The 27,235-nt window shown below is 43.6% G+C and overlaps 2 protein-coding genes across 3 annotated transcripts; one reads left to right on the top strand and one right to left on the bottom strand.

Annotated features, from left to right (window-relative positions):
• The first annotated feature begins 2,035 nt into the window (after window positions 1-2,035).
• srd5a2a (steroid-5-alpha-reductase, alpha polypeptide 2a) lies at window positions 2,036-11,313 on the top strand. Of its 2 annotated transcripts, none has more exons than XM_084465886.1 (5): window positions 2,036-2,394; window positions 6,116-6,270; window positions 9,525-9,626; window positions 9,943-10,093; window positions 11,032-11,313. In XM_084465886.1, the coding sequence occupies exons 1-5, from the start codon at window positions 2,117-2,119 to the stop codon at window positions 11,096-11,098; spliced, it is 753 nt and encodes a 250-aa protein (XP_084322012.1). In that variant the 5' UTR covers window positions 2,036-2,116; the 3' UTR covers window positions 11,099-11,313. The 2 variants fall into 2 exon arrangements, with proteins under 2 accessions (XP_084322012.1, XP_084322013.1); XM_084465887.1 differs by lacking the exon at window positions 11,032-11,313 and adding an exon at window positions 10,674-10,716.
• A 3,524-nt stretch (window positions 11,314-14,837) lies between these two features.
• On the bottom strand, window positions 14,838-27,003 carry LOC311340973 (uncharacterized protein). Its single transcript, XM_084465888.1, has 14 exons — window positions 26,904-27,003; window positions 20,870-20,915; window positions 20,505-20,652; window positions 20,054-20,111; window positions 19,895-19,976; window positions 19,251-19,366; window positions 18,677-18,845; window positions 17,744-17,889; window positions 17,465-17,548; window positions 17,340-17,363; window positions 17,130-17,189; window positions 16,366-16,560; window positions 15,631-15,714; window positions 14,838-15,486 (listed from the first exon to the last, which is right to left on the bottom strand). Exons 1-14 carry the CDS (start codon window positions 26,925-26,927, stop codon window positions 15,388-15,390), a joined length of 1,335 nt encoding a protein of 444 aa, XP_084322014.1. The 5' UTR covers window positions 26,928-27,003; the 3' UTR covers window positions 14,838-15,387.
• Window positions 27,004-27,235: the final 232 nt, after the last annotated feature.

Raw genomic sequence — 27,235 nt, forward strand, 5'->3', positions numbered from 1 at the left:
TGGACTATATACAACAGTGTGCACTTGTGCACACTGTTGTAGGTATCCAGGTATCCAAGGTAGTCACGTGACCGCAAAGTATGAATTGAGATAAAAGCATCTGCTCAAGACAAAATTACAAGTATGTCTTTGTGGTTACTCTCCGCTTGGATACCTGGAGGGCAACAAACGCTGGCAAAATGGTGACGAACAACGGCCAACCAGGGGAATTGCAGCCTTGCAGATTTCCGATACTTAAATAAATCACCTATTTAGACCATTTGTCACAAAATTTTAAAATTAGATACGAAGAGAAGATAAACATACTCGGAACTTGTGATCCATACACAGCACCCGCTGATGTAGGTTATTCATTGCTTTGAAGCTGGCAAAGACGCTACCAGACTTGGAGTTTGGAGATATTTACATTTATCTCATAGAGAATCCGTCACCTTATACCGCACAACAATTGAAAGCCTATGGATGGGATAACAACGCTGTCGTATGGTGAGGTGAAAAACAGGAATATCTTCATAATCAAAGCAAAGGTGAATGTTACTATTCCACCATCCACTATGGCCTACCAAATGTCCCCTTTTGTCTGCGATTATATAGCCAATGTGGTCTTATTATAGCCCGATCATTCACTAAAATACACATAGAAAGATTAAAGCATCCAGCATTATGATTTCAACAATGTGTGAGGGCAGGGATGATCGCACAGTTGCTGTTACAGAATGCTGCGCGATTTAATCTGCACAGTGGAATGAGCGCTGGGCGGAGATGTTCGCGCATTTCAGAAGCAGGGAGATTCCGTACAAAAATATATGTCTAATTTGTCAGTTTGCCATGTGTATGCCTGGCACAAATGCTCCCGTTGAACTAATCTTTCCATCATGGGGGTATTTGGACTGAGAGGAACCTAAGGACCGTTCGTGTGGTAAAACTGGCGGCGTCCTGATTAGGTTATGCCGCTTTTCCACCGACAGTATCAGCTCAACTCGACTGTTGCTGGAGTTCTTGCCCGCCAGCCAGTGGTTGTGACGTCACGTGCAAAGTATGAATTAAATGAACTTATCATATCCCCAGTCAGATCCATATATATATAAACATATAAAATGTAAGATCTTGTATTCATTTGACTCTACTCTTATTTAAAGCTATAATAAACTGTGTATTTAGTTTATTTAGGTAAAGCATGATGAAAAAATTTGCATGTGCAATAGAGCATAGGCCTACAACATTTTTTTTTAATCCTTTTCCCTCTGGGCTGAGCCCCGGATGTTTCAGAAACCTAGAAACGCCCCTGGGACGTGTTCTCCAACATGAGTCACCTTAGTTTGCCGAGTAGGCTACCTGTGCTGTAGAAATGTTTTATTTTGGTTTGACTTGTGTGTATTGGTGCTTTATTCATAATTTGCCTGCATATGCCTGCATAATGCCGCGCCCATTCTGCCGACTATTTGAGTTCGCCCTGCAACGTACAATCTACGAGCTTGGTCTGGCAATAGACAGGCTAGTTATTCTTAGGATTTATTCTTTCTTTCTTTCTTATTCTCTACAAATGTTGGGACCCTACTCCTTCCAAAACTTTTCACCTAGAGACATGCCTTTCCAATAACTTTCAGGACAAAACACATTTCTTTAAATCTCAGTGTCTGAATTCCAGCTCAATTCCAGTGAGTCCAGTGAGCCCTGGACTGTATTCTTGATGTAAATAAAAGTAACATAGGCTAATAGAGAGAGAACAATTTAATGTTTGTTATCCAGTAAAATTAGTCATTTAGAAGAGGGGATGAACACTGGGGGTAGAATCCCTCGCATCACGTGAAAAGGGTTATGTTTTAAATCATTATAGAACATGTATTGACAAACGACAACAATAAATACACCAGACTATAAGAGAACGAAAAAGAAATTAGTGGCCGTAACATGAGACCGGGGAGGGCCTCTGGACTGAGTATGAGGAACGCGATTAATATTCACACATTGGAGAGAGGACTGAACTGAACCCTTTTACATCACCACAGACTGACAGACAGAGCGAGAGAACGAGACAGAGCGAGAGAAAGGCGGGGGGAGAGAGAGTAGCCTACTAGGATAGGGGGCCCACAAGAGAGGGGACCCTCAGACGCAAATGGAGTGTAAGGAGCATTTGGTCCAGTGGCTGAGCTGGTCTCTGCTCCTAGGGGGGCCGCTTTCTTGCTGGGTGCTGCTAACCACGGAAAGGCGGACGCTTTACGGCCGCTACACGAGGTCCGAAGACCGGTGTTTAGTGAACACCAAGCTGGTCTGGATGATCCAGGAGGTGCCCTCGCTGCTGGTGCCGCTGCTCCTGCTGCTTAGCACAGAGTCCCAGGCCGGAGTTGGCCGGAGCCTGCTGCTCGGAACTTTCTGCCTGCACTACTTCCACAGGTGGGTGGGCCACCCGTCCGGATTTTAAACGGACAGTCCGGTTGCAGTGCCGCTGTTACACCGAATTCTGCGACCCACCGAAAAGTGTGACCCCCAGGGGGCGGGTCTTTGTTTTCTTGATACAAACGTTGATTCTAAACAGCCTTTTACACAGTAGCCTATAATAGGAAATGCCCAAAGGTAAGTCTACGTAATTAAAGACTGACTGTAGCTTTTAATGGGGAAAGAAGCAACGGTGATGGACCGTACTAAACGCCCTATCCTTTGTGTGGGTCTGTAAAATGCTAATCAAATCAAATCTATTTATTAAGCACATTTAATAACAAGGTGAAGGGTGGGGGTAGATCTTATGTTTATTTATGTTGTTGTTATAATGCACACCGTTTTTTCGACTTCATGGCTGTCTATTTCATACAGTGACCTGCAAAGGTCTTCAATCCCCCTCCTTAATTACTAATTTCACTGGATAACAATACATTCATATTTTTTTATATACGATATTTTATTTTACAACAGTACTACTTAGATTGAGTAGGCTACTTGTAGAACCCCACAAATTACCACCACACAAATTACTTACACCACAAATTACTTTTCAAGAATGAAAAACTGAATATTCAGTTTGTAAGTGTTCCATCCCTTTCACTTACCAAACCTCATTTCAATAACATACACAATGTTACCTTCAGAAACAACTTAGTTAGATGGGGGGGATAAAAAAAATAGATAAAACTGTGAAAAAAGACTCATACAATGGCCTGGTTTCAGGTTCTTGCCCAAGAGGTTGGAGGCCCAGCCTCCAACCTCTTGGGCAAGAAGCAACTGGTAAGAGATACGATACGATCTCAGACAAAAAGCCCAGAGGTGCCATGAGTCACATTTTCTAAATGCTGTAAAAGTATGGCCTATGGGCATTATGGCAAGAAGAAGCCATTACTGTTTCTGTAACAGGTTGGAAAGCTCATCGAGGAACTATCTTGGAGTGGCCGATGACCAGTGTTTTTTTTACATTTTTCTATGAACTTTGAACTGAACGTAACATATTTTTAACTAAAGAATTTGAACTTGAACTAGTTCAGATTTTGTGACATTCTGAATTGATGCTTAGGTCCAGATGACATGTTTATTAAATAGAGTTACTGCCTTAGTTGTGATGAATGAAACAGGTGTACAAATAATATCCACAACAACAGAATACTCACTCCAACAGTTTTTCTTCGGTTTCTAAAAAAACAGTTAATGAACTAAACAAACTAAACAACTAGAAGTCTATCACGGCAGAAATGTAGCAGAGGTCACATGTTAAAGACAGCCAATAAAGAGGCCTGCCTGGGTGGATCTGATATGTCCCAGCTATAACATCTAGAGCGCATATACCAAGCTGACCTAAATAAAAAAGAACAACTAGTTAATAACTACAAATTATAAATTATAATGAATTTTATACCCTGTTGTGACAGAACCTCACTATCCAACAGATTCATTCATTCATTCATTCACTGATCCATTCAGTGAGGTGACGGTCACTGAATGGGTAAACGGGTCACTGGCTGCCCAGTAAACATGAACACCACTGGCAACACTGGCAAGTGCTGAGTCAACCTGCTGCTGTTTTCGTGGTGGTAAAGCTGCTTCAGTTCAATAGGTTAGCTTAGAGAGTAGGTTAGAAGCTATGTCAACAGTAATGATGATACATAATCCCAATTCAGACGCGTAGCATGTCAGGTTCAATATCTGGACCTTGACTGAGCCCCAGATTAATCGGCCAGCTCATGTTTTCTTTGCTCTGGTCCCCCTCCTCTTCAGACCTGGCCCGGGTCGGGCCAATCACAACTAATCACAACTATGAGTGTCTTATAGGATGACTGTGCGGAGGAGCGTATAGGTCATATGAACGTATGAACTATGAATTAGATATAGTTCATGTTAGTAAAAGTAATCTAACTGCAATGACTACTGAAATTTAATTACAGTTTTTCACAATTGCTTAAACACATTTCCCGATAGACTACCTCACTTTCTCAAAACCCTAAACACAAATCCCAAAACTCACACACAAAATGCAAAATCCTACACTTCTCTTGCAAAAGCACACTTTGCCCTCAAAACAGTGTTAACTCTTCCCTAAATGGTATTTTCTTTTCAAATGACACATACATCATATGAGTAGACATTTATAATGACCCATTGAACACTGGTGTGCATAATGGAAAACACTATATGAATGCTTCATCAGTCGAATTATGCTTTTGCATGTTCAGTGTTACACTGTCACCTATTGGGTGTAAAATATTACCATCTAATGTTTTTAGGTACACTCAAATAGAAAACAACACACAATACTTACAATACAGTAACAACAAATACTGTATTTGTATCCAAAATGTGCAGTCTACTGTAAATCACAGCAAACAGGAGGAAAACAGGATGAAATGAAAGAGATAACACAAAATAGGCAATACTGTAAACAAAACATCTGAATGAATGAATGAACGAATGGATGCATTTTTATTGGTTGTAACCAAAGGGTAGGGGCAGACGCTTCAGCTTATATCAAACTTATACCCATCAAGCTTATACCCTTCTCACATTTAAGAGACAAACAAACAAATGTCATACATAGTGTGTTTGCATATACATGCATACACTTATCTACATATTATATACATACATACATACATACACGCCTACACATACTCATAAGGGTCAATACTTATAACCAGTACATTTCCACCATAAGACAGATAATATCCTAAATAATGATACCCATAATGAGAATATCAATGTTCATCATCACCATTATCAACATTCTGTACTTATCTAGTGTCATGTTTTTCTTCTGTGACCCTTCTATAGCAAATTGCAGATTGCTAATTGCACAACAGCCTTTGGAGTTTAGAAATTTGATTGGAAGTGTGTTCTGTGTGAACACCAAGAGAGGGAATTCAGAAACTTGAATCTGTGAATCTGTATTTCATGCACGGAGCAAAGACTTTCAGCCATTTATATCTATGTACTGATTGACAGATTTGTTTTTACACTTTCAAATCTATACTTGACAAATCTCAGTACACATTTATTGATGATTTACAAATTTACAAAAAATTCCAAATTGAGCTAGTTACCCAACTCTCTACTCACGTGTAAACAGTAATAATGGATCCATAGCCATAGCCATGTGTATAACATGTAACCATGATGTACCCTGGCGAATAGGCAAACCCAGGCAAGGCAAGGCAACTTTATTTATATAGCACTTTTCATACACAAAGCAGACTGAAAGTGCTTCACATATAAACAGTCATACAATAAAAGAAAATAATAGATAAGTAATAGAAAAAAATGAGTAAAATAGATAGAAAAATAATAAAGGCAAAGTTAAAAAAAAAAAAAAAAAAAACATTTAAGTAAATAGATAGCAAATAGTTGTGTAAATGTTTGAGTTAATTTGATGATTTAATTTTGGTTCCACCGAACCCGGTAAAATGTCCTCATCTTTGGCGGCATGAAAATGGCCACACACACACACACACACACACACACACACACACACACACACACACACACACACACACACACACACACACACACACACACATACACACACACACACACACACACACACACACACACACACACACAAATATGTATTTTTTTCATCTAAGACATGACTTTCAGGTACAGATGACTTGACGACTTGGAATATAAAATATTTCCCCAGGTCGTTCATCTACGCCTGGCGGACCCGCGGGCGGCCGTTTCCTGTCCACGTCGCCGTAAAAGCGTTCATCTTCTGCGGCATGAACGGGCTGCTGCAGGGACACTACCAACTCCACTGCGCCCCCTCCTGGCAGAACCCCATACGGATGGCAGTGGGTGGGTCTAGGGCAGGGTTTTTCAAAGTGGGTGCCGTGACGCATGCTCAGGGGTGCCGCGGAATGGTCCAAGGCTTGATAATTTAATGACATTAAAAAAAAATCATAGGCTAATATAAATTTAAAAATTAATTTAAATAATATTAAATTGCTTTGAAGTGAAAACAGTATATTGTATGATTCTTCGGCTAGCAGTTGTGGAAAAGACATAACGAGAAAGACTACATGTCGCCTATGTGACGTCACCCCATAACACGGCGACATACGTAGTCTTTCTCGTTATGTCTTTTCCACAACTGCTAGCCGAAGAATCATACAATAAATATACTGTCAAACTCTTAACATGAAAAATTCAGGGCTCTCAAGTCTCACGCATTCGGCATGAGACACACGCAATTCAACCCATTCACACGCTCACACGCCACACTTATTTCTCACGCAGAGAAATTACCAGGATAGCGCCCACCAATTTGCGCCGCTATTTAACAGTGGAACAGGCAGGAATCAAATCCCGTCCGCCCGCTATATAAGCATTATAAGATTCTACAGAGCCTCACTCCGGCCAAAAAACAAAAGTTGGCAACCCTGCAAAATCTCACTCACTCTCAGTTCAAAATTTGAGAGCCCTGAAAATTATATTAAAAATTCACAGACAACATATTTTGACATTCATGGCACAATTCAAACGGGACCAGAAAATAATTATTTTCTCACATTCACTTACATGAACGATTTTTCAACCTAGGAATAAACTGAGGCAAAGGCTGTCAGTTGAACAGGACCTGCACTGTCCACAATCCCTCCTCGCATTAACAAACTCTGCAGTCAGAGACAGGCACATGTGTCCCATTAAATTGATAAATTGTCTGTGGAGACAACGAGTATAACTATATTTTTGTGAACTTTATGTTGAAGGTTTGTTTCTGATATTTTTTGTTACTGCCAGTCAATTTCTCAATTATTACCATTGTGGGAGGCCTAAATACGTATTTTGGCTGCATGATACAGTTGTGAGAGGGACAGATGTTTTATGCACTTTAGTTGAAGGCCTATTCCTGATGTTTCTGTTCATATTCTGTTCACTATTTTCTCAAAAGTTCTATTAAATTAATTGAATTAAAGAGAGTGGATAATTTGAATAAAACGAAAATGAGATAAACCTCACCTTCTCATAGTAGTGCCTATAATAAAAGCAGTTATGGCCTGTCCATCATATCACACAGGTTAAATTAAATGGCATGAAGTACAAATATGGCAAAATGTACCAAATATGGTACACATTTCCTGACTACCTCACTTTCTCAAAACCCTAAACACAAATTTCAAAACTCACACAAAATGCAAAATCCTACACTTATTTTGCAAAAGCACACTTTGCCCTCAAAACAGTGTTAACTCTTCACTAAATGGTATTTTCTTTTTAAACGACAAACATATACATCATATGAGTAGACATTTCTAATCACTCATTGAACACTGGTGTGCAGAATGGAAAACACTATAGTATGAATGGAAAACACTATATGAATGCTTCATCAGTATTATGCTGTTGCATGTTCAGTGTTACACTGTCACCTGTTGGATGTAGAATGTTACCATATAATGTTTTTACGTATACTCAAATAGAAAACAACACACAATACTTTATAGTAACAACAAATACTGTATTTGTACCCAAAATGTGCAGTCTACTGTAAATCAAAGCAAACAGGATGAAAACGGGACGATATGAAAGAGATAACAGAAAATAGGCAATACTGTAAACAAACCATCTGAATGAATGATCGAATGAATGTATTTTTATTGGTCGTAACCAAAGGGTAGGGCAGAAGCTTCAGCTTATATCAAGCCCCCCCTTCTCACATTTTTACAGTAAGAGTAACAAACAAATGTCATACATACAGTGTGTTTGCATACATGCATACCCTTACCTACATAAATACATACATACACGCCTACACATACCCATAAGGGTCAATACTTATATCCAGTACATTTCCACCATAAGATGGATAAAATCCTAAATAATGATGATAACCATAATGAGAATAACAATGTTCATCATCATCACCATTATCAAGATTCTCATAGAGTGATACTACTCAATGTCTGTACTTTAGTGTCATGTCTTTCTTCTGTGACCTTTCTATATCAAATTGCAGATTGCTAATTGCACAACAGCCTTTGGAGTTTAGAAATGTGATTGGCAGTGTGTTCTGTGTGAACACCAAGAGAGGGAATTCAGGAAGAGTGTGCAAGATATAGAGAATTGTGTTGTGAAAAATGTGTGGTTTGGAGTCTAAAGCAGAAAATGTGCTTGGAGTTCTGCAGAATTGGTTTTGCAGTTGGTACATGAGTTACAGGTTGTGCACATTGTGTCTGATGTTCCAATTAATGTGTTTAAACTGTAAATGCCACCATATCATTATCTGAACATTTGACTCTTGTGTGGAGTAAAACCTGTTCACCTCCCTTGTGGGGACTGCAGGCTCAAAAGCACAAAAAAATCAATAGAAAGTCGATAGAAAACAATCCCAGTGGGAAACTGTGGTATAAGCAGATTAAACCACTCTTTGGTGTTGTACTGTTACTGTACTGAACAGTACAGTAAAAAGACAATGCGTCTACATGTGGCATTCAAGCCATGATTCTCAGATCCAGTTTCATGTCATCCTTTGTTGAGATACCTGTTTTGCATTGTCTTTTTACTGTGACTCAAGGAGAACGGGGTTCTGTGTTGAGTTTGTTTACTGAAGCTCGTAAATTGTAAAACTGTAACATAAGAATAAAAGGAAATGTTGGCATCACAGCTCAGAAGTGGTAAAGCATGCAAGTATAAAGATAACAAACAATGAAGGCTAGAGGCTAAGCATGAGGTATTAGCATAGCATATAGAATAAATGTGTTTGTGGTATCTCAACAAAGGATGACATGAGACTGGAGCTGAGAATCATGACTTGAATGCCACATGAAGACTGGCACAACTTCCTGTTTTATAGCAGTCTGCTTCCTGTTTCAAAGCATGCTGAACTTCCATCGATAGCCACTAGGGGCATTAACAACATAAACCACACAGGGTCCAGAACAGGTGTGCATACCATTTATGCATATTGTTCTGGCCTTACTATATTTCTGTGTTTATATTTTACTTCTATTTGATTGTGTGTGTGCATGCGTGTGTGTGTGTGTGTGTGTGTGTGTGTGTGTGTGTGTGTGTGTGTGTGTGTGTGTGTGTGTGTGTGTGTGTGTGTGCAGGTCTGCTTCTGTTCTTTGCAGGTCTGATAATCAACATCCACAGCGACCATTTGTTACGGAACCTTAGGAAACCAGGAGAAGTCCATTACAGAATCCCCAGAGGTACCAATACCCACCGTACTACAGAACTAGCACTGTACTAACACAGTACTATGATACCAACACAGTACTACAGTACTAACACAGTTATACAGTACTACTAACAGTAGTACAGTACAACTAACAGTACTAGGGTACTAAAACAGTACTACAATACTAAAACAATACTACAGTACTAACACAGTACTCACACAGTACTGAGCACTAACACAGAACTACAGTACTACTAACAGTACGAACACCATACTAGTACTGACATAATACTACAGTATGAGTGCAGCCCTACAGTACTGACCGTGCCGCCCTGACCCGGCCCTAGGGGGGATGTTTGAGTATGTGTCGGGGGCCAACTACCTCGGGGAGATCCTGGAATGGTTTGGCTATGCTGTGGCCGTCTGGTCTCTGCCTGCAGCCTCCTTCTCTCTCTTCACCAGCTGTATCATCGGCCCACGAGCTATACACCACCACAGGTAGATACACCTACACCCATATAGGTACCTCACCTGCAACACTACAGGTCCCACCACCTAAACCTGCACTAGATTAGATAACATTTACATTTACATTTAGGGCATTTAGCAGACGCTTTTATGCAAAGTGACTTACAATAAGTACATTTGTCATAAGAAGTGAAACAATATATCGCTGTCGGTACGGTAAAGATGTTCATAGACCCAAGTGCAAGTACTAACATTCGCTAGGCTAACCAATTCCCCGTATACAGCAGTAATAGCTAGCTAATGCAGATGCTACACAATTAAGTACTATGAATAAATACAACGTACATTAAGTGCGTTCATTAAGTGCCAGGACGCACAACAGATAATGGTGGGCAGGGGGACTGAATGGCTATGTAGAGTCTAGGTGAACTCTGAACAGGTGAGTTTTGAGTCTTTTGCGGAAGCTGGTGAGCGACTCTGCAATCCTGACATCAGCAGGGAGCTCATTCCACCACTGTGGTCCCAAAACAGAGAAGAGTTGTGATTTTGACCATTGATAACACCACCTTCACATGCACCACCATAAGTAACACAACCTACACCACCACAGGTATCTACACCCATACAAGTAACTCAACTGCACTACCACAGATTACACCACCAACACCTGAACCATCATAGACTACACCACCATCACCTGCCCCACTGTAAGTAACACCACCAACACCTGAACCACCATAGATTACACCACCATAAGTAACATCACCTACACCTCCAAGGGTTACACCACCTGCATCACCACAGGTATCACCACCTCCACCTCCACAGGTAACACTACCTACCAACCACGGGTCACACCACCTACCCCTCTGCAGGTCACCTCCACCTCTATACATAGAGAACACCCTGATGGATAAAAGGATCCTCAAGCGAAGTTAAGGCATGCTGTGTTTCTGCTCTCTCCTCAGGTTCTACCAGCAGCAGTTCAAGGACTATCCTACGTCCAGAAGAGCCCTGATTCCTTTCCTTCTGTAGAACCACGCCTCATTTATGAAACAAAACTGCATATCATTATACATTTTTTGATTGTTTCAGTTTCTATTATATTCACTTATGATTTGTTGAATTACACAATATGCTTAACATTTAGGCTTTAAGCCAATATATACATTTTATATTGTTCTGTTTTTCTTTACTTACTTTACATACACATGTATTGTATTCTTCTGTGTGTGGACACATTAAACCAACACCAGCATCCATTGTTTTTGATCCCACTTTATTTGTTATGAACAGCAACAATTTGACACAGACATTGTTGGAGAGTTGAATAAAGGCAAATTCAATGGTTACACAGGTGTGTGTTAGTGTAGAAGGGGGCAAAAGAGTAAGAAACGTCGCCCCCTGTCTTCTGGAGGTAGAACTGGAGAATCGTTATATCCTTCGATAAATTGGTCAAGAACTACTATAAAGTACGACACATTCCCTATAGTAATACAAACGTCTTCTACTTTCCAATTTAACAACTGAAAACACAAAGTGGATATGGTAAGGCCCGTGGTATTCAAAGATCATAGATTAACAGATGCTTAGAAATCTGAGAGCAACAAGCATTGAAACCACAGCAGCACACATAAAGATACATACAATCACTCTCGCGCTCACTCACACACACACACACACACACAAAGCTGAACCAGGAGAGCTATGGCTACGATAGGAAAGCACTTCTGAAAATAAGAAAATCTGAACAGAAGTTTCCAGGCAGACAAACTAAAAGGTGCGGTGTGTAGAATTTAGTGGCCTCTAGTGGTGGGGTTACAGATTGTAACCAACTGAATTTTCATGGGATTATACACTAATTTAGATATATATATTACATTCCTTTTCTGCCAATTCCATTCCACTAGACTGCAACTTTAAAGCAGTGGCTTTTATAAAGATACTTGTAACTGGACTGGTCGGACCAGTTAAGATGGACTGATTGTGTAAGTCTATACAATACCCAAACACCTGTCAATCTGGACTGGGCGGACCAGTTAAGATGGACTGATGGACTGATGGTTTGTGTATTCATGGACTGAATACACAAACACCAGTCCAAACAAAGAGGCAGACAGAGAGACCTTTGTCCCTGGTTATTTTACACCTGATGTAGCTGTAATAGCTGCCCTGTTCTTACCAGGAATCAGATTGCAATAGATTAATACATATTTTAGTGAAAAGCTTCATTAATCACTAGATGTCAACTTTGAAGAGTTGGGGGGAGGAGAATATCTTCTCATTGGGCTAGTTGATGGTCTCGCTCCACTAGGGCAAGTGGTCAAAGGGTACAAAGAAGCATCTGTTAGCTACCATTCAGCAAACCTGACCAAAAAGTTCATTTTAATCAGTTAGCTAAAGTGAGTTCAATCAATCAATTTAAAGACACAATGTGTTAGATTGAGCCTTTTCCAGTAAGGCAAAAGACCTTCAGAATTCATAAAACTCAATAACAATGAACTGTAAAACTGTGTGACGCATACTAGCGTAGTTCGGCTGGCTGGGTGGCGTGAGGGGGAGAGGTTTGGGGGGTGTTGATGTAAGATTCTTGTAAACAAAGAGAGAGGACAGCCTTTTTATTTATAGAATATATCAGTTATAGGACATTGACTATATATGTGTTTTAAGCTACGAGCTAGTTTAAATATTACACATCGCAACTTTATCGAGGTGTAGCATTGATATCCACTCCAGTTCCAGCTCTAAGAGATGTTCTGCCTGCTATTTCGATTATTTGAGCACTTCGATTCTGGCAATTTATTTAACATTGTAAAACCAAGCCATGATGAATCTCAGACCAAAAACAACCCAGTAAAACTATCAGGTATTGCATTGTCTTGTGAGTTTGGCTGTCAGTGTTGAGATGAGAAAAAGTTAGAATGAAGATTCAAAAGGAGAACGAGCAAACCGTTTGACCTCATCAAGGCGACTTCATGTAGAAAATGTTTGAGTTGAAACTCTGCAAGGCCACTGAGGAAGTTGCTACTTGCTAACGTCCTGACTAATCATATTGTTTCTGTTGTATACAGTTCAACTGCTGTATGTTGAAACAGCACCTTGCTTCAGAAGCTCCTGTGAAGATCGGGTGGAGACCTTGCTAGAAGGCCACCAGAGGCCAATCCACCACAACATGCTACACTAGACTTAGGTGGAAGGCATCTGTGATCCTTGAATAAGTGACCTCAACAAATTGCAAAACTGTTCTGTTAGTATTGACCTTTGGTGTACATATGTAGCACTAGGCTATCACTTCATCCACGTCAATCTACTGGTTTACATTTCCTTAATTTGTTTTCTTTCTACTTTATTTTCCTTCCACATCAACATTCAAATAATTAAATGGTAATTTACGGATGGAAACGACGATTCACAGGGAATATAAAGCCCCTACTGATCGCTTCAGTAACACATATTTATCTACGATAAATATAGAATGGGAGTAATGTTTTGTGTAACTGTGCGTTAAAGCATTAAGGGATCAATCATTTTTTAATTGATCCACTGATCCATGTAAAAATACTACCTGGTCAAATTTAAAACTCAATCCCAATGCCTAATCCTAACCCCATATAAAGCTAATCTCTAATGCTCACCCCATATGTAGGCTTATTTAACTCTAACCCTATCCTAAAATAAATAATCATTCCAATCTCTCACCAAAGTAATGCTAACCATGAGGGACTACTTTGGTAAGGGTTAGGAATGAGCAGAACTGAACCAAAGTAAAGCCCTTATTCCAACTCATTTTCCTACCCTTTACCAAAGTAAAGCGCTTATTCCAATTCATTTTCCTACCCTTTACCAAAGTAAACAACAATATACACAAAGCAGAGCGATAAAGAAAGCAAAAAATCACAGATATATCCGATAGGAATAACTATGAATACATCATGTAAACACATATCGATAATTCAACACGGACGTCTCTGATAAGCATGTATCTATCAGATAAATATGTATCTAATTAACCCAAATCCATTATTTAAACACGTTTCTATCGTTTAAACATCCAACATGGCTGATATGCTCAGGTTAAATCAGGTGGTGGCACCAGTTGAGGGGACCAGGTGGGGGCACCAGGTTGGGCACCAGGTGGGGTACCAGGCGGTGGCACCAGGTGTGGGGACCAGGTGGTGGGACTAGTGGGCACCAGGTGGGGGCACCAGGTGATGGGACTAGTGGGCACCAGGTGGGGGCACCAGGTGATGGGACTAGTGGGCACCAGGTGGGGGGACTAGTGGGCACCAGGTGGGGGGACTAGTGGGCACCAGGTGATGGGACTAGTGGGCACCAGGTGGGGGCACCAGGTGGTGGGACTAGTGGGCACCAGGTGGGAGCATCAGGTGATGGGACTAGTGGGCACCAGGTGGGGGGACTAGTGGGCACCAGGTGGGGGGACTAGTGGGCACCAGGTGATGGGACTAGTGGGCACCAGGTGGGGGGACTAGTGGGCACCAGGTGATGGGACTAGTGGGCACCAGGTGGGGGCACCAGGTGGTGGGACTAGTGGGCACCAGGTGGTGGGACTAGTGGGCACCAGGTGGTGGGACTAGTGGGCACCAGGTGGGGGGACTAGTGGGCACCAGGTGGTGGGACTAGTGGGCACCAGGTGGTGGGACTAGTGGGCACCAGGTGGGGGCACCAGGTGATGGGACTAGTGGGCACCAGGTGGTGGGACTAGTGGGCACCAGGTGGTGGGACTAGTGGGCACCAGGTGGGGGCACCAGGTGGTGGGACTAGTGGGCACCAGGTGGGGGCACCAGGTGGGGGGACTAGTGGGCACCAGGTGGGGGGACTAGTGGGCACCAGGTGGTGGGACTAGTGGGCACCAGGTGGGGGCACCAGGTGGTGGGACTAGTGGGCACCAGGTGGTGGGACTAGTGGGCACCAGGTGGGGGCACCAGGTGGTGGGACTAGTGGGCACCAGGTGGGGGGACTAGTGGGCACCAGGTGGTGGGACTAGTGGGCACCAGGTGGTGGTACCAGGTGGGGGGACTAGTGGGCACCAGGTGTTGTCATCAGGTGGGGGGACCAGGTAGGGGACCAGGTGGTGGTACCAGGTGGTGGGACTAGTGGGCACCATGTGTTGTCATCAGGTGGGGGGACCAGGTAGGGGACCAGTGGTGGTACCAGGTGGAGGTACTAGGTGGTGGGACGAGTGGGCACCAGGTGGGGGACCAGGTGGGGGTACCAGGTGATGGGACTAGTGGGCACCAGGTGGGGGGACTAGTGGGCACCAGGTGTTGTCATCAGGTGGGGGACCAGGTGGTGGTTTTAGGAGGTTACAGGAAGTTGGAGGAGTTGTTCTTTCCTGTGTCGACGTCGAACTTGTAGGCGGAGTCACCGGGTTGAGCGGGGTTAGGAGGCACCGGTGCCTCAACCTGGAGGGGCAGGGCAAGGGTCAGAGAGTGTGTGAGTGTGTGTGTGTGCGTGCGTGAGTAATTGAGTGACTGAGTGAATGAGTGAGTGCGCGAGTGCCTGTGTGTGTGTGTGTGTGTGTGTGTGTGTTTGTATGTGTGCATTACCTGGGGAGCCAGCAGGGGGGCGTTGGCGGGAGCGGAGAGGGCAGCGTCGCCCGGTGGAGCAGAGTACATCGCTGGAGCGTAGCCCTGGAGACAAGCAGTCTTAGCGCCCGCCAGTGTTGTGCAAGTTCACACTTCACATGAACTAGTTCAAAGTTCAGTTCATACAAAATAAAATGAATAAATTCACGTTCATAGTTCACCAATTCAGTTTTGAACTAGTTCATGTTCAGTTCATTAACGTTTTTTTTAGAAACCGAAGAAAAACTGTTGGAGTGAGTATTCTGTGCTTATCTTTTAAAATGAATCCTCTCCATTACCAGCTACCCATCACTACAATCACAAATTGTTGTGGATATTATTTGTACACCTGTTTCATTCATCACAACTAAGGCAGTAACTCTATTTAATAAACATGTCATCTGGACCTAAGCATCAATTCAGAATGTCAACAAACAAAATCAACAAAATCTGAACTAGTTCAAGTTCAAGTTCTTTAGTTAAAAATATGTTACGTTCAGTTCAAAGTTCATAGAAAAATTAACTTGTTCAATGAACTTGTTCTTTTGAACTAGTTCATGCACAACACTGGCGCCCACATACGTCCAGGCCTTTCACACATGAACTCAGGGTCATCTCCGGAGAACCGGGAGAAGCGTGAAGCAGCTCCACTCCATGCTCCTGGTTTCGGCGCCAGTCGCACGATAGAGGAGGAGGGAGTCGTGAGGCGGGACGTACCATGGAAGCGGGGCCGGGCTGGTAGGGTCCAGGCGCCGGGGCATTCCACTGCGTGGGCTGGGCAGGGGGCATGTACCCTGGGCCGGCGGGGGGGTACCCCGGGCCAGCAGGAGGGTAGGACGGGCCAGTGGGGGGGAACGCCGGGTCCACAGGGGGGTACATGGGGTTTACTGGGGGGTAGGCCGGGTTGGAGCCCTGCAGAAGACAGAAGAGCAGCACGTCCACTTGCGGTTAGCGTGCTATGGTAGCCACTAGCAAGCATCCTCCTACATGGTCAGGTTAAAGGTGAGCGGTCAGGTGATCTCTCATCCAGTAGTCCTGGCGGGCTACCCCAACCTCTGGGACGAGGTGTCAGTAAAGGGTTCCCCCTCACTACAACCAGTCCCTCTGGGGGAGGGCTCTGTTCCTAGTCTGCAGATCAGAGCTCTATGTTGAATGTGTGGTCAAGCGGTCAATTTGAAATCAATTTTAGCATACACTTTACTGCTGCTAGTGGGTAAGCAATAAGCATTGGTTCTGTTGTAGCACATACTGCTGCTAGTGGATTAGCATTGGTTTGATTGTAACATATACTGCTGCAAGTGGGTTAGCATTGGTTTGGTTGTAACATATACTGCTGCAAGTGGGTTAGCATTGGTTTGGTTGTAACATATACTGCTGCAAGTGGGTTAGCATTGGTTTGGTTGTAACATATACTGCTGCTAGTGGGTTAGCATTGGTTTGGTTGTAACATATACTGCTACTTGCGGGTCAGCTACACGTACCGGATAAGGTTGCGGGCCGTCCCACTGTCCCCCAGCTGGAGGGGGTTGTACTGCCGGACCCTGTTCACACGACCACAAACACACACACAACCAAACGTTTTACATGTGTGTTGTGTGTGTGTGTGTGTGTGTGTGTGTGTGTGTGTGTGTGTGTGTGTGTGTGTGTGTGTGTGTGTGTGTGTGTGTGTGTGTGTGTGTGCGTGTGCATACCGTATTGGGCCCATGGTAAGACACCTGTAAACACAGACAGAAATGTAATCACTTATTTAGTGGTTCTTGAGTGGTTCTGGTTCTGGCTGTACCTGCACTCACGGGAGGAGGGGGCCGTGACTCACCGTGGGCTCCCCAGGACCTGGGTGGTAGGAGGGGGGAGGGCCGGCTGGACCTACCGCAGGGGAGTACTGCCCCACCGGGCTCGTCTGGAAAGAGAGAGGAGGGGCTAATTACTCGCTTAATTAATACATGCCAACCTTAACTAAATAGGATTACCCTGAAGGGTGGTGGAGGTGTGGGTGGGGTTACCGGTAGGGTGGTGGAGGTGTGGGCGTTGTTACCTGTAGGGTGGTGGAGGTGTGGGTGGGGTTGTAGGGTGGTGGAGGTGTGGGCGTTGTTACCTGTAGGGTGGTGGAGGTGTGGGTGGTGGCGGAGGAGTTCTTCTGCTTGAAGATCTTCTTCCTGCAGCAGCAGCAGATGCCAGCTGGGATGCCCATGAGCAGCAGGAGGGCCAGGAGGGGGTTCCCCCCGCTGTATTCATGGTGATCTGGAGCCCCACACACACACACACACACACACACACACACACACACACACACACACACACACACACACACACACACACACACACACACACACACACACACACACACACACACACAGCATCAGCATCCGCCCCTCAAGGACCAACTCCTGACCTTAGCGTAGCATAGCGGTAGCACTAGCATGTGGTTCTGTTAGCGAACATGGGGTTCTTTTAGTGTTCAGTTATTTTAAGATATAGGAGAGAGACAGAGAGAGACAGAGAGAGAGAGAGAGAGAGAGAGAGAGAGAGAGAGAGAGAGAGAGAGAGAATGTGTTGCACCACAAATAGACTGTGTTTGTGTGAGGGGGAATTTAGGGCTCAGGATTTTTTACTTTATTAGGCTCAGCTGTGTGAGTATGTATCTATACATACACATGATGGTATATATCTTTATAAATATAGCTCTATATACCTATATATATATATATACCGACTGTATATATATACTTATCTATATATAAATATAGATAGGTATATCTATATCTCTCTATATATATATATATATATATACAGTATATATATACAGTATATACATATATATATACTGTATATACATATATATATATACCTATCTATCTATATATATATATCGATAAGTATATCTATCTGAATAGATGTAGCATATATATATGCTATATGTATTTCTATAGAGTGGCTCTATAGATCTATATCTATTTGTCTCTTCAGAGTGGTATATAGCTCTATAGATCTATATCTAAGAGTATCTTCCACAGAGTTGGAGTCGTACCCGTGAGTTCCATGCGGACCATGGAGACCACCCGGTCTCGGCGGTCTATCAGGGTGTAGTGGCCAACATCGCTGGTGTTCACCTCCCGGATCTCAATCCTGTTGTACTGCAGTCGCAGCCGGTCGTGGTATTCCTGGTGGTCCTGACCCACTGGGGCCCCATCACGCACCTACACACACACACACACACACACACACACACACACAGACCCCAACACACACACACACTCACACACACACACACACACACACACACACACACACACACACACACACACACACACACAGACCCCAACACACACAGACCCCAACACACACACACACACACACACACACACACACACACACACACACACACACACACACACACACACACACACACACACACACACACACACACACTACTGTTCAGCTTCCTTCTGATCTGGCCCCTCGACTTTCACACTATAACTATCTGTCCAGACATCTATCTATGTCTCCATCCATCTCTCATCCCTCCATCATCTCTATCCATCCATCTCTCATCCCTCCACCCCCCCCTGTAGTGTTACCAGGGTAACCCCCCATAGTGTTACCAGGGTAATGTTGATGTTTTCTCCAGAGAAGCTGAGGGTGGCGTCGCTCAGCTCGATGCCCTCCAGAGACACAGAGAGATCCTCCCCAGGAACACACTTCGTAAAGACGTGTCTCCCTGCTCACAGACAGGCGAGAGAGAGAGACAGACAGGTAGACAGTCAGACAGGTAAAGCCAGACAAACAGATAGAGGAGCATCAACATTTTTTGACGACAGTTTTAGCTACACATCAAGCCACTAGAAGACAGTTCATGATGTCAATACCAGCAGGCTAGCCAGAATAGACTGGGAGGTAGTAGACTAGTTGATTGAACTAGTTAATACCAGCCAGCTAGCTGGAATAGACTGAGAGGTAGTAGACTATTTGATTTAACTAGTTAATACCAGCAGGCTAGCCGGAATAGACCGAGAGGTAGTAGACTAGTTGATTTAACTAGTTAATACCAGCAAGCTAGCTGGAATAGACCGAGAGGTAGTAGACTAGTTGATTGAACTAGTTAATACGAGCAAGCAAGATTGAAAAGACTGAGAGGATGAGGACTAGTTGAGTGAACTAGTTAATACCAGCATGCTAGCTGGAATAGACAGAGACAGAGGTAGTGAACGAGTAGTGAACTAGTTGGGTAATAACCGATAAGACATACGTGTGACGGCTACTTTAACGTTGGACACCTCCTTGTCCCAGGAGTCTTTCTGGACGTACGTTCCCTCGTCCGCATACGTCACCTACACATCACATTACACTCATTAGTAACACAGTATCTGTGGATACTGCCGATGTGATAATGACGTAACATGCTGACCTTATCCAGAGTCCAGCGCCGGTCGCTTCCCGACCCAGAAACACTCCCTCTGGTCGGCCTGCAGAGACACAACGATGTGACTGTAGTACCACTCTAGTCATACGGTACTGGTACCCTTGCAGATACTGTAGCAATACTCTAGTCATACGGTACTGGTACCAGTACTGATACTGTAGCAATACTTTATCAGTACTGGCACCAGTACCATATGACTAGAGTATTGCTATAGTATCAGTACTAGTACCGTACTGTACCATACGGTAGTGGTACCAGTACTGATACTGTAGCAATACTCTAGTCATACGGTACTTGTACCAGTACTGATACTGTAGCAATACTAGTCATAAGGTACTGGTACCAGTACTGATACTGTTGCAATACTCTAGTCATACAGTACTGGTACTAGTACAGTTCCTGTAGTTGCGTTACTCTAGGCAGACAGTACTGGTACCTGTGGTGGCTCTTCTTCCAGTAGACGGCGGTGGCCACAGACTGGCCTGCAGGGATGAACTCCAGTTGCTCTGAGGTCTTGGTGAGGAAGATCTTCAGCTGCCGGCCGTGAGCCAGACGCTCATGGAGGTCATTGATAGCAAAGCATTCTGGGAGAAAAGGATCCGGTCAAATGTCATAGAGGTGAGGGGGCTTGGACGTCAACAAAAAACATACGAACGGTTGAGGGAGACAGCAAGAAAGACATACACAGACAGACAGAGTAGGCTACGAGAGAGACAGAGAGAGAGACACAGAGACAGAGAGATGGATGGAGATATAGACAGGGGGACAGAGAGAGACACAGAGTGAGAGGGAGACACTCACCCACACTGAGGATGGTTCCCAGCAGAACCACGACACACCCGAACATCTACAGAGAGAGAGAGAGAGAGAGAGAGAGAGAGAGAGAGAGAGATTATTGTTCTACTGCTCTACTCCAGTCACTGGTCGTCTCCTTTCCTAGCTCTTCTGTCCTCAGTTAGAGGCTTGCTGTATGATACCAACATGATATTTAGATTTAGTTTGGCAATCCGCACTTTAGGTGCGGATTGCCTTTGTGGTTTTGTTTAGCTTTTTGTTGTTTTGCCCCTCTAATGCTACTCGTAGCATCAGGGCTCACATATGTTTTCCCAGACAAACTAAGTGTCAAGTCCATCCAGGAGATAGTCCAAGTGCCAGCTCACTACTCATTTGAATTTAAATTAAATTAGATGAATTAATGAAATAACAGTGGCACATACACACTGTGTGTCACAGAAAGACAGACATTCAGTGTTTATACAAAACAAAATGTAAACTTCATTTGGCCAAAAAGCCCCATAAGTTTGAGCTGTGATGTGGACACTGGGTTACCAGCCTGGTTAACCCTAACCCTAGCACTCACTCATGAGGAGATGAGTTACCAGCCCTGATGAATCCACTGTATGGTAATATACACTCAGGAAATTTGTTACTGAAAACGCATCGTGGATGTGTTTATAAATCACTGTGACTGGCAACTGTTCTGGTTAGTAATAATAAGTTTAAAATTAAAACTGCGCGCAGTGATGAACGGGACCTCGCGCCGGCTTGCAGCCGCCACTACGAGGTCCCGTTCATCACTGCGCGCAGTTTTAAAAAAAAATCGCGCCGGCTTGCGGCCGCGTCACGTGCCGTCGTAACATGTGTGCTGGCAAGATGTGCACATGTTAGGACCGCACGTGACGCAGCCTCAAGCCGGCACGAGGTCCTGTTCATCACTGCGCGCAGTTTTAAAAAAAATTTGCGCCGGCTTGCGGCCGCGTCACGTGCCGTCGTAACATGTGTGCTGGCAAGATGTGCACATGTTAGGACGGCACGTGACGCGGCCGCAAGCCGGCACGAGGTCCCGTTCATCACTGCGCGCAGTTTTAAAAAAGCGCAGTTTAAAAAAAAATCGTGAATTTATGTAATCTGTAGAAGCAGAGGTGCCCTGTGGTGTTTTACTGATTGTTTTGACATTAACATGTAAGACCACATTTAACTGAATTACATGTTCATTAACCCTTGACATTAACATGTAAGACCACATTTAACTGAATTACATGTTCATTAACCCTACATCAATGATCCGATAAATTCCCTAGGAGGAGTTAGTTGAAATACAAGGCGAAAAAGTGAAAGAATTCCATTCAAAATGGCCAACTTTGACGGCACGCCACGGACACGCCCTTCAACGTACAGTCACAAATAGCAGGATTTTGGTTCAGCACCACTTCATGACTGTACTGACCAATTTTGAAACAGATCCGATAAATTCCCTAGGAGGAGTTCATTCAAATACAAGGCACAAAAGTGAAAAAAATTCAAAATGGCCGCCGAAAGTGAAAATTAGAAATGCAAATAGCCGACTTCCTGTGGGGTTTGGGGCATGGTTCCAAGAGGCTTTTCTGTAGGTATGGGGACATTGTACGTGAATACTGAGTTTCATACATATTGGTGAAACGTGGCGCAGGGGCTGCTTTTTAAAGTTCCTGTAGGGGGCGCTACACACATGAGAAACACGAATTTTGGTATGTGAGCTACCGGCACCAGTCTACACGTGTCCTGTGAATTTCATATTCATAACTATTATGATCTCCGCACAGTGATTTTGAGGCTCTGGCGGCCATGTTGTTTTTTCAATCGACTTAATTTTAATTGAGCAGTTAGAACTTTGGTACCTAACGGCCACTAAGTCGGTCCCGTTGAAATCAAACATTGCGTCTATGAACTGTGGCGATTTTAGTGTCAGGCCACGCCCATTTCGATGCCACGCCCCATTTGAAAATATGTTGACTTTATCTTGTTCAGAATTTGATTCTGAACAACTTTTGTATTGGGGCCAACATCATAGGCGTCCAACTTGACGTTGATATGAGCAATTAACTATTTTCGAGGTTTCAACCACACCAATTTTAGAACTCATTGGTGCTCTAAACTTTATTGTACAGACTAATCCTTAAGTCAGATTGAAGAGAACTGGCCATAGATGATATGTGCCAAAGGATTTTGGTCAAAGTCGAAAAACCTGGGATCCTTGGGGAATTTACTGTTTTTAACTAAATTCAAAATGGCGGAAAATATGGCTACCGGAAGTGTTCAGTTCAAGAGACTTTTTTGTTCATCATGAGGATATGCATGTGTGTGCAAAGTTTCATGAGTGTAGGTCAAACCGGTGGCGAGATATGCTTGTGCAAAGTTTGCACTTTTGAACAGTTGCTATAGCGCCACCTAGGGGCGAATGTGAATTTGAGGGCTAGAATATCAAATTTTTCACCAGTCCCCACAATTGCACCAAAAAAATTTGAGTTTTAGAATATGTGCAGGGGGGGAAAAATGCAGTCGAAGTCGACTAAAAATAATAATAATAATAAGAATAATCACGAGGGTTTCAATAGGGTCCTTGCCAAGTTTGGCTCGGTCCCTAATTAAAACTGCGCGCAGTGATGAACGGGACCTCGCGCCGGCTTGCAGCCGCCACTACGAGGTCCCGTTCATCACTGCGCGCAGTTTTAAAAAAAAATCGCGCCGGCTTGCGGCCGCGTCACGTGCCGTCGTAACATGTGTGCTGGCAAGATGTGCACATGTTAGGACCGCACGTGACGCAGCCGCAAGCCGGCACGAGGTCCCGTTCATCACTGCGCTCAGTTTTAAAAAAGCGCAGTTTTAAAAAAAATTCGCAAATTTATGTAATCTGTAGAAGCAGAGGTGCCCTGTGGTGTCCTACTGATTGTTTTGACATTAACATGTAAGACCACATTTAACTGAATTACATGTTGTAACAACTTTAACTAACATTATTAACCCTACATCAATGATCCGATAAATTCCCTAGGAGGAGTTAGTTGAAATACAAGGCGAAAAAGTGAAAGAATTCCATTCAAAATGGCCAACTTTGACGGCACGCCACGGACACGCCCTTCAACGTACAGTCACAAATAACACGGCGTTGGTTGAGCACCATTTTTTGACTGTACTGACTAATTGAGAAGCAGATCCAATAAATACCCTAGGAGGAGTTCGTTCAAATACAAGGGGATAAAAGCGAAAATAAGACCACGGAATTCAAAACGGACAAATTTGACGGCACGCCACGGACACGCCCTTCAACGTACAGTCGCAAATAACACGGCGTTGGTTGAGCACCATTTTTTGACTGTACTGACTAATTGTGAAGCAGATCCGATAAATACCCTAGGAGGAGTTCGTTCAAATACAAGGGGAAAAAAGCGAAAATAAGACCATGGAATTCAAAACGGCCAACTTTGACGGCACGCCACGGCCACGGCATTCAACGTACAGTCACAAATAGCACGATTTTGGTTCAGCACCACTTCATGACTGTACTGACCAATTGTGAAGCAGATGCGATAAATTCCCTAGGAGGAGTTCGTTCAAATACAATGCGAAAAAGTGAAATTCCATTCAAAATGGCCAACTTTGACATCACGCCACGGACACGCCCTTCAACGTACAGTCCCAAATAGCACGATTTTGGTTCAGCACCAATTCATGACTGTACTGACCAAATTTGAAGCAGATCCGATAAATTCCCTAGGAGGAGTTAGTTCAAATACAACGCGACGGAATTCAAAAATGGCCAACTTTGACGGCATGCCACGGACACGCCCTTCAACGTACAGTCACAAATAGCACGATTTTGGTTTAGCACCACTTCATGACTGTACTGACCAATTTTGAAGCAAATCCGATAAATTCCCTAGGAGGAGTTCATTCAAATACAAGGCAAAAAAGTGAAAAAAATTCAAAATGGCCGCCAAAATTGAAAATTAGAAATGCAAATAGCCGACTTCCTGTGGAGTTTGGGGCATGGGTCCAAGAGGCTTTTCTGTAGGTATGGGCACATTGTACGTGAATACTGAGTTTCATACATATTGGTGAAATGTGACGTAGGGGCTGCATTTTAAAGTTCCTGTAGGGGGCGCTACAAAAAATAGAAACACGATTTTTGGTATGTGAGCTATCGGCATCAGTTTACACGTGTCCTGTGAATTTCATATTCATAACTATTACGGTGTCCGCAGAGTGATCGACCCTCCTCTGGCGGCCATGTTGTTTTTTTAAATCGACTTAATTTTTGGTGAGCAGTTAGAACTTTGGTACCTAACGGCCATTGAGTTGGTCCCGCTCAAATCAAACATTGCGTCTATGAACTGTGGCTATTTTAGTAACGGGCCACGCCCACTTCGATGCCACGCCCCATTTGAAAAATTGTTGACTTATTCTTGTTCAGAATTTGATTATGAACAACTTTAGTAGAGAGGTCCAACACCATAGGAGTCCAATTAATGTAGATATGTGCAATTTACTATTTTTGGGGTGAAAAACACACCCCTTTTTGAACTCAATGGCTCATGGGTACTTTGAAATTTATCCTACAGACTAATCCTTATGTCAGATTGAAGATAATGGGCCATAGATGATATGTGCCAAAGGATTTTTGTTAAAGTCGAAAAACCTGGGATCCTTGGGGAATTTACTGTTTTTAACTAAATTCAAAATGGCGGGAAATCTGGCTACCGGAAGTGCTAAGTTAGTATCTGCAAATTTGTTCATTATGAGGATTTGCATATGTGTGCAAAGTTTCATGAGTTTAGGTCCAACCGGTGACGAGTTATGCTTGTGCAAACGTTGAAATTTTGGCATAGTTGGTATAGCGCCACCTAGGGGCGAATGTGAATTTGAGGGCTAGAATATCAAATTTTTCACCAGTCCCACAAAATGTGCCAAATAAAAATGAGTTTTCGAATATGTGCAGGGGGGGAAAAATGCAGTCGAAGATGAGGTAAAATAATAAGAAGAAGAATAAACATGAGGATTTCAATAGGGTCCTTGCCAAGTTTGGCTCGGTCCCTAACTAGTTGTAAGCTAGCTAACTGCAAGCCAGTTGTAAATAATGATAACACGCAAACACATGACCACAGAACACAAGAAACAGAGATGAGACAGAGGCTTAATAACAACGACGACTCATCAAGAGAAAGGTCATGTTCAACAGATAACAGATAACTTCTTACACACCTTTAAACCGAGCCTGTACCAACACATACTTCTGTCAGACAGACGGGGGAGGGAGAGACAGAGACAGAAGCAGAGAGACAGAGAGAAGAGAGAGGGAGACCGAGAGAGACAACGACAGAGACGGAGAGAAGAGACAGAGAGACAGACATAGAGAGAGGCAGAGACAGAGACAAGAGACAAGAGACAGAGAGCAAGAGAGAGAGACTGAGAGCGTGAGAGAGAGTTATATTTCCGGGGCGGGGGGGGGGGGGGGGGGGGTATATTTCCAGGGGGGAGACAGGGTAGATCCCAGCCGAACACCAGATGAATGTCGGCGGACACATAATACAACTATGGACGAGCCGAGCGTGCAGCATATATCCTGTCATATATGTTCTCATATCTTGGTCTATATCCTAATATACATTATTTCATATATTACCTATATCATAATGACTCATATGAGCTATACCATTCTGCGAACCTCATATTATATCTATATAGCACGCTATATATATATATACACACTATATAAATAGTATATATATATAAATAAGTGGTATATATTACATATATAGTATACCGTATATTGTTATGTATTGAATCGCAAAGCAGTGAGAACCGGAGCGCCCTCGTCCTTAGGGCGAGGCGAGGCTCTTCCTCGCGCGCTGACCGGAGACCGGAGACGCGCCTTTCGCCGGGGGAGCTCTCCCGTCCCAAAACGCCCTCGCACACACACACATGCGATTGTGCAAGACCACGGCTGCGGACACTATTGACGTTGTATTCATGGGTCACACTCACATCACATATGCAGCAACAGTAGGCTATGTCTTACCTCAAATGCTGATTTTCCGGTCATTCCCTTGACAACATTCCGTTAAACGCGTCTGACGGAAGAGAAAGGAAGATGGGGGAGGGGGAAGGGGAGCAGGGCGTGTGTGCATATGAGTGTGTGTGTGTGTGTGTGTGTGTGTGTGTGTGTGTGTGTGTGTGTGTGTGTGTGTGTGTGTGTGTGTGTGTGTGTGATACTGTGTGTGCTTGTATCGGACGTGTTGTTACCCGTCAATAATTGGCGGCTAGAAGCGAACCATTGTTCCCTGGCAGGAATGAAATTGGAAAAAATCCAAGAAATGCATGTAATGCAATATTTTTTTTTCTTAATGAAAC

This window comes from Micromesistius poutassou (assembly GCF_964030765.1).
Source record: "Micromesistius poutassou genome assembly, chromosome: 3".
Lineage (NCBI taxonomy): Eukaryota > Metazoa > Chordata > Actinopteri > Gadiformes > Gadidae > Micromesistius > Micromesistius poutassou.

Coding starts and splice junctions, on each gene's coding strand:
- LOC311340973 (XM_084465888.1), bottom strand. CDS start 26,927: ATGACCGGAAAATCAGCATTTGAG. Junction 18,846..19,250: donor AAAACATCAACATTACCCTG/GTAACACTATGG, acceptor GTGTGTGTGTAG/GTGCGTGATGGGGCCCCAGT. Junction 17,890..18,676: donor GGTCCGCATGGAACTCACGG/GTACGACTCCAA, acceptor GTGGGGCTCCAG/ATCACCATGAATACAGCGGG.
- srd5a2a (XM_084465886.1), top strand. CDS start 2,117: ATGGAGTGTAAGGAGCATTTGGTCCAGTGGCTGAGCTGGTCTCTGCTC. Junction 6,271..9,524: donor CCCCATACGGATGGCAGTGG/GTGGGTCTAGGG, acceptor GTGTGTGTGCAG/GTCTGCTTCTGTTCTTTGCA. Junction 9,627..9,942: donor CCATTACAGAATCCCCAGAG/GTACCAATACCC, acceptor ACCCGGCCCTAG/GGGGGATGTTTGAGTATGTG.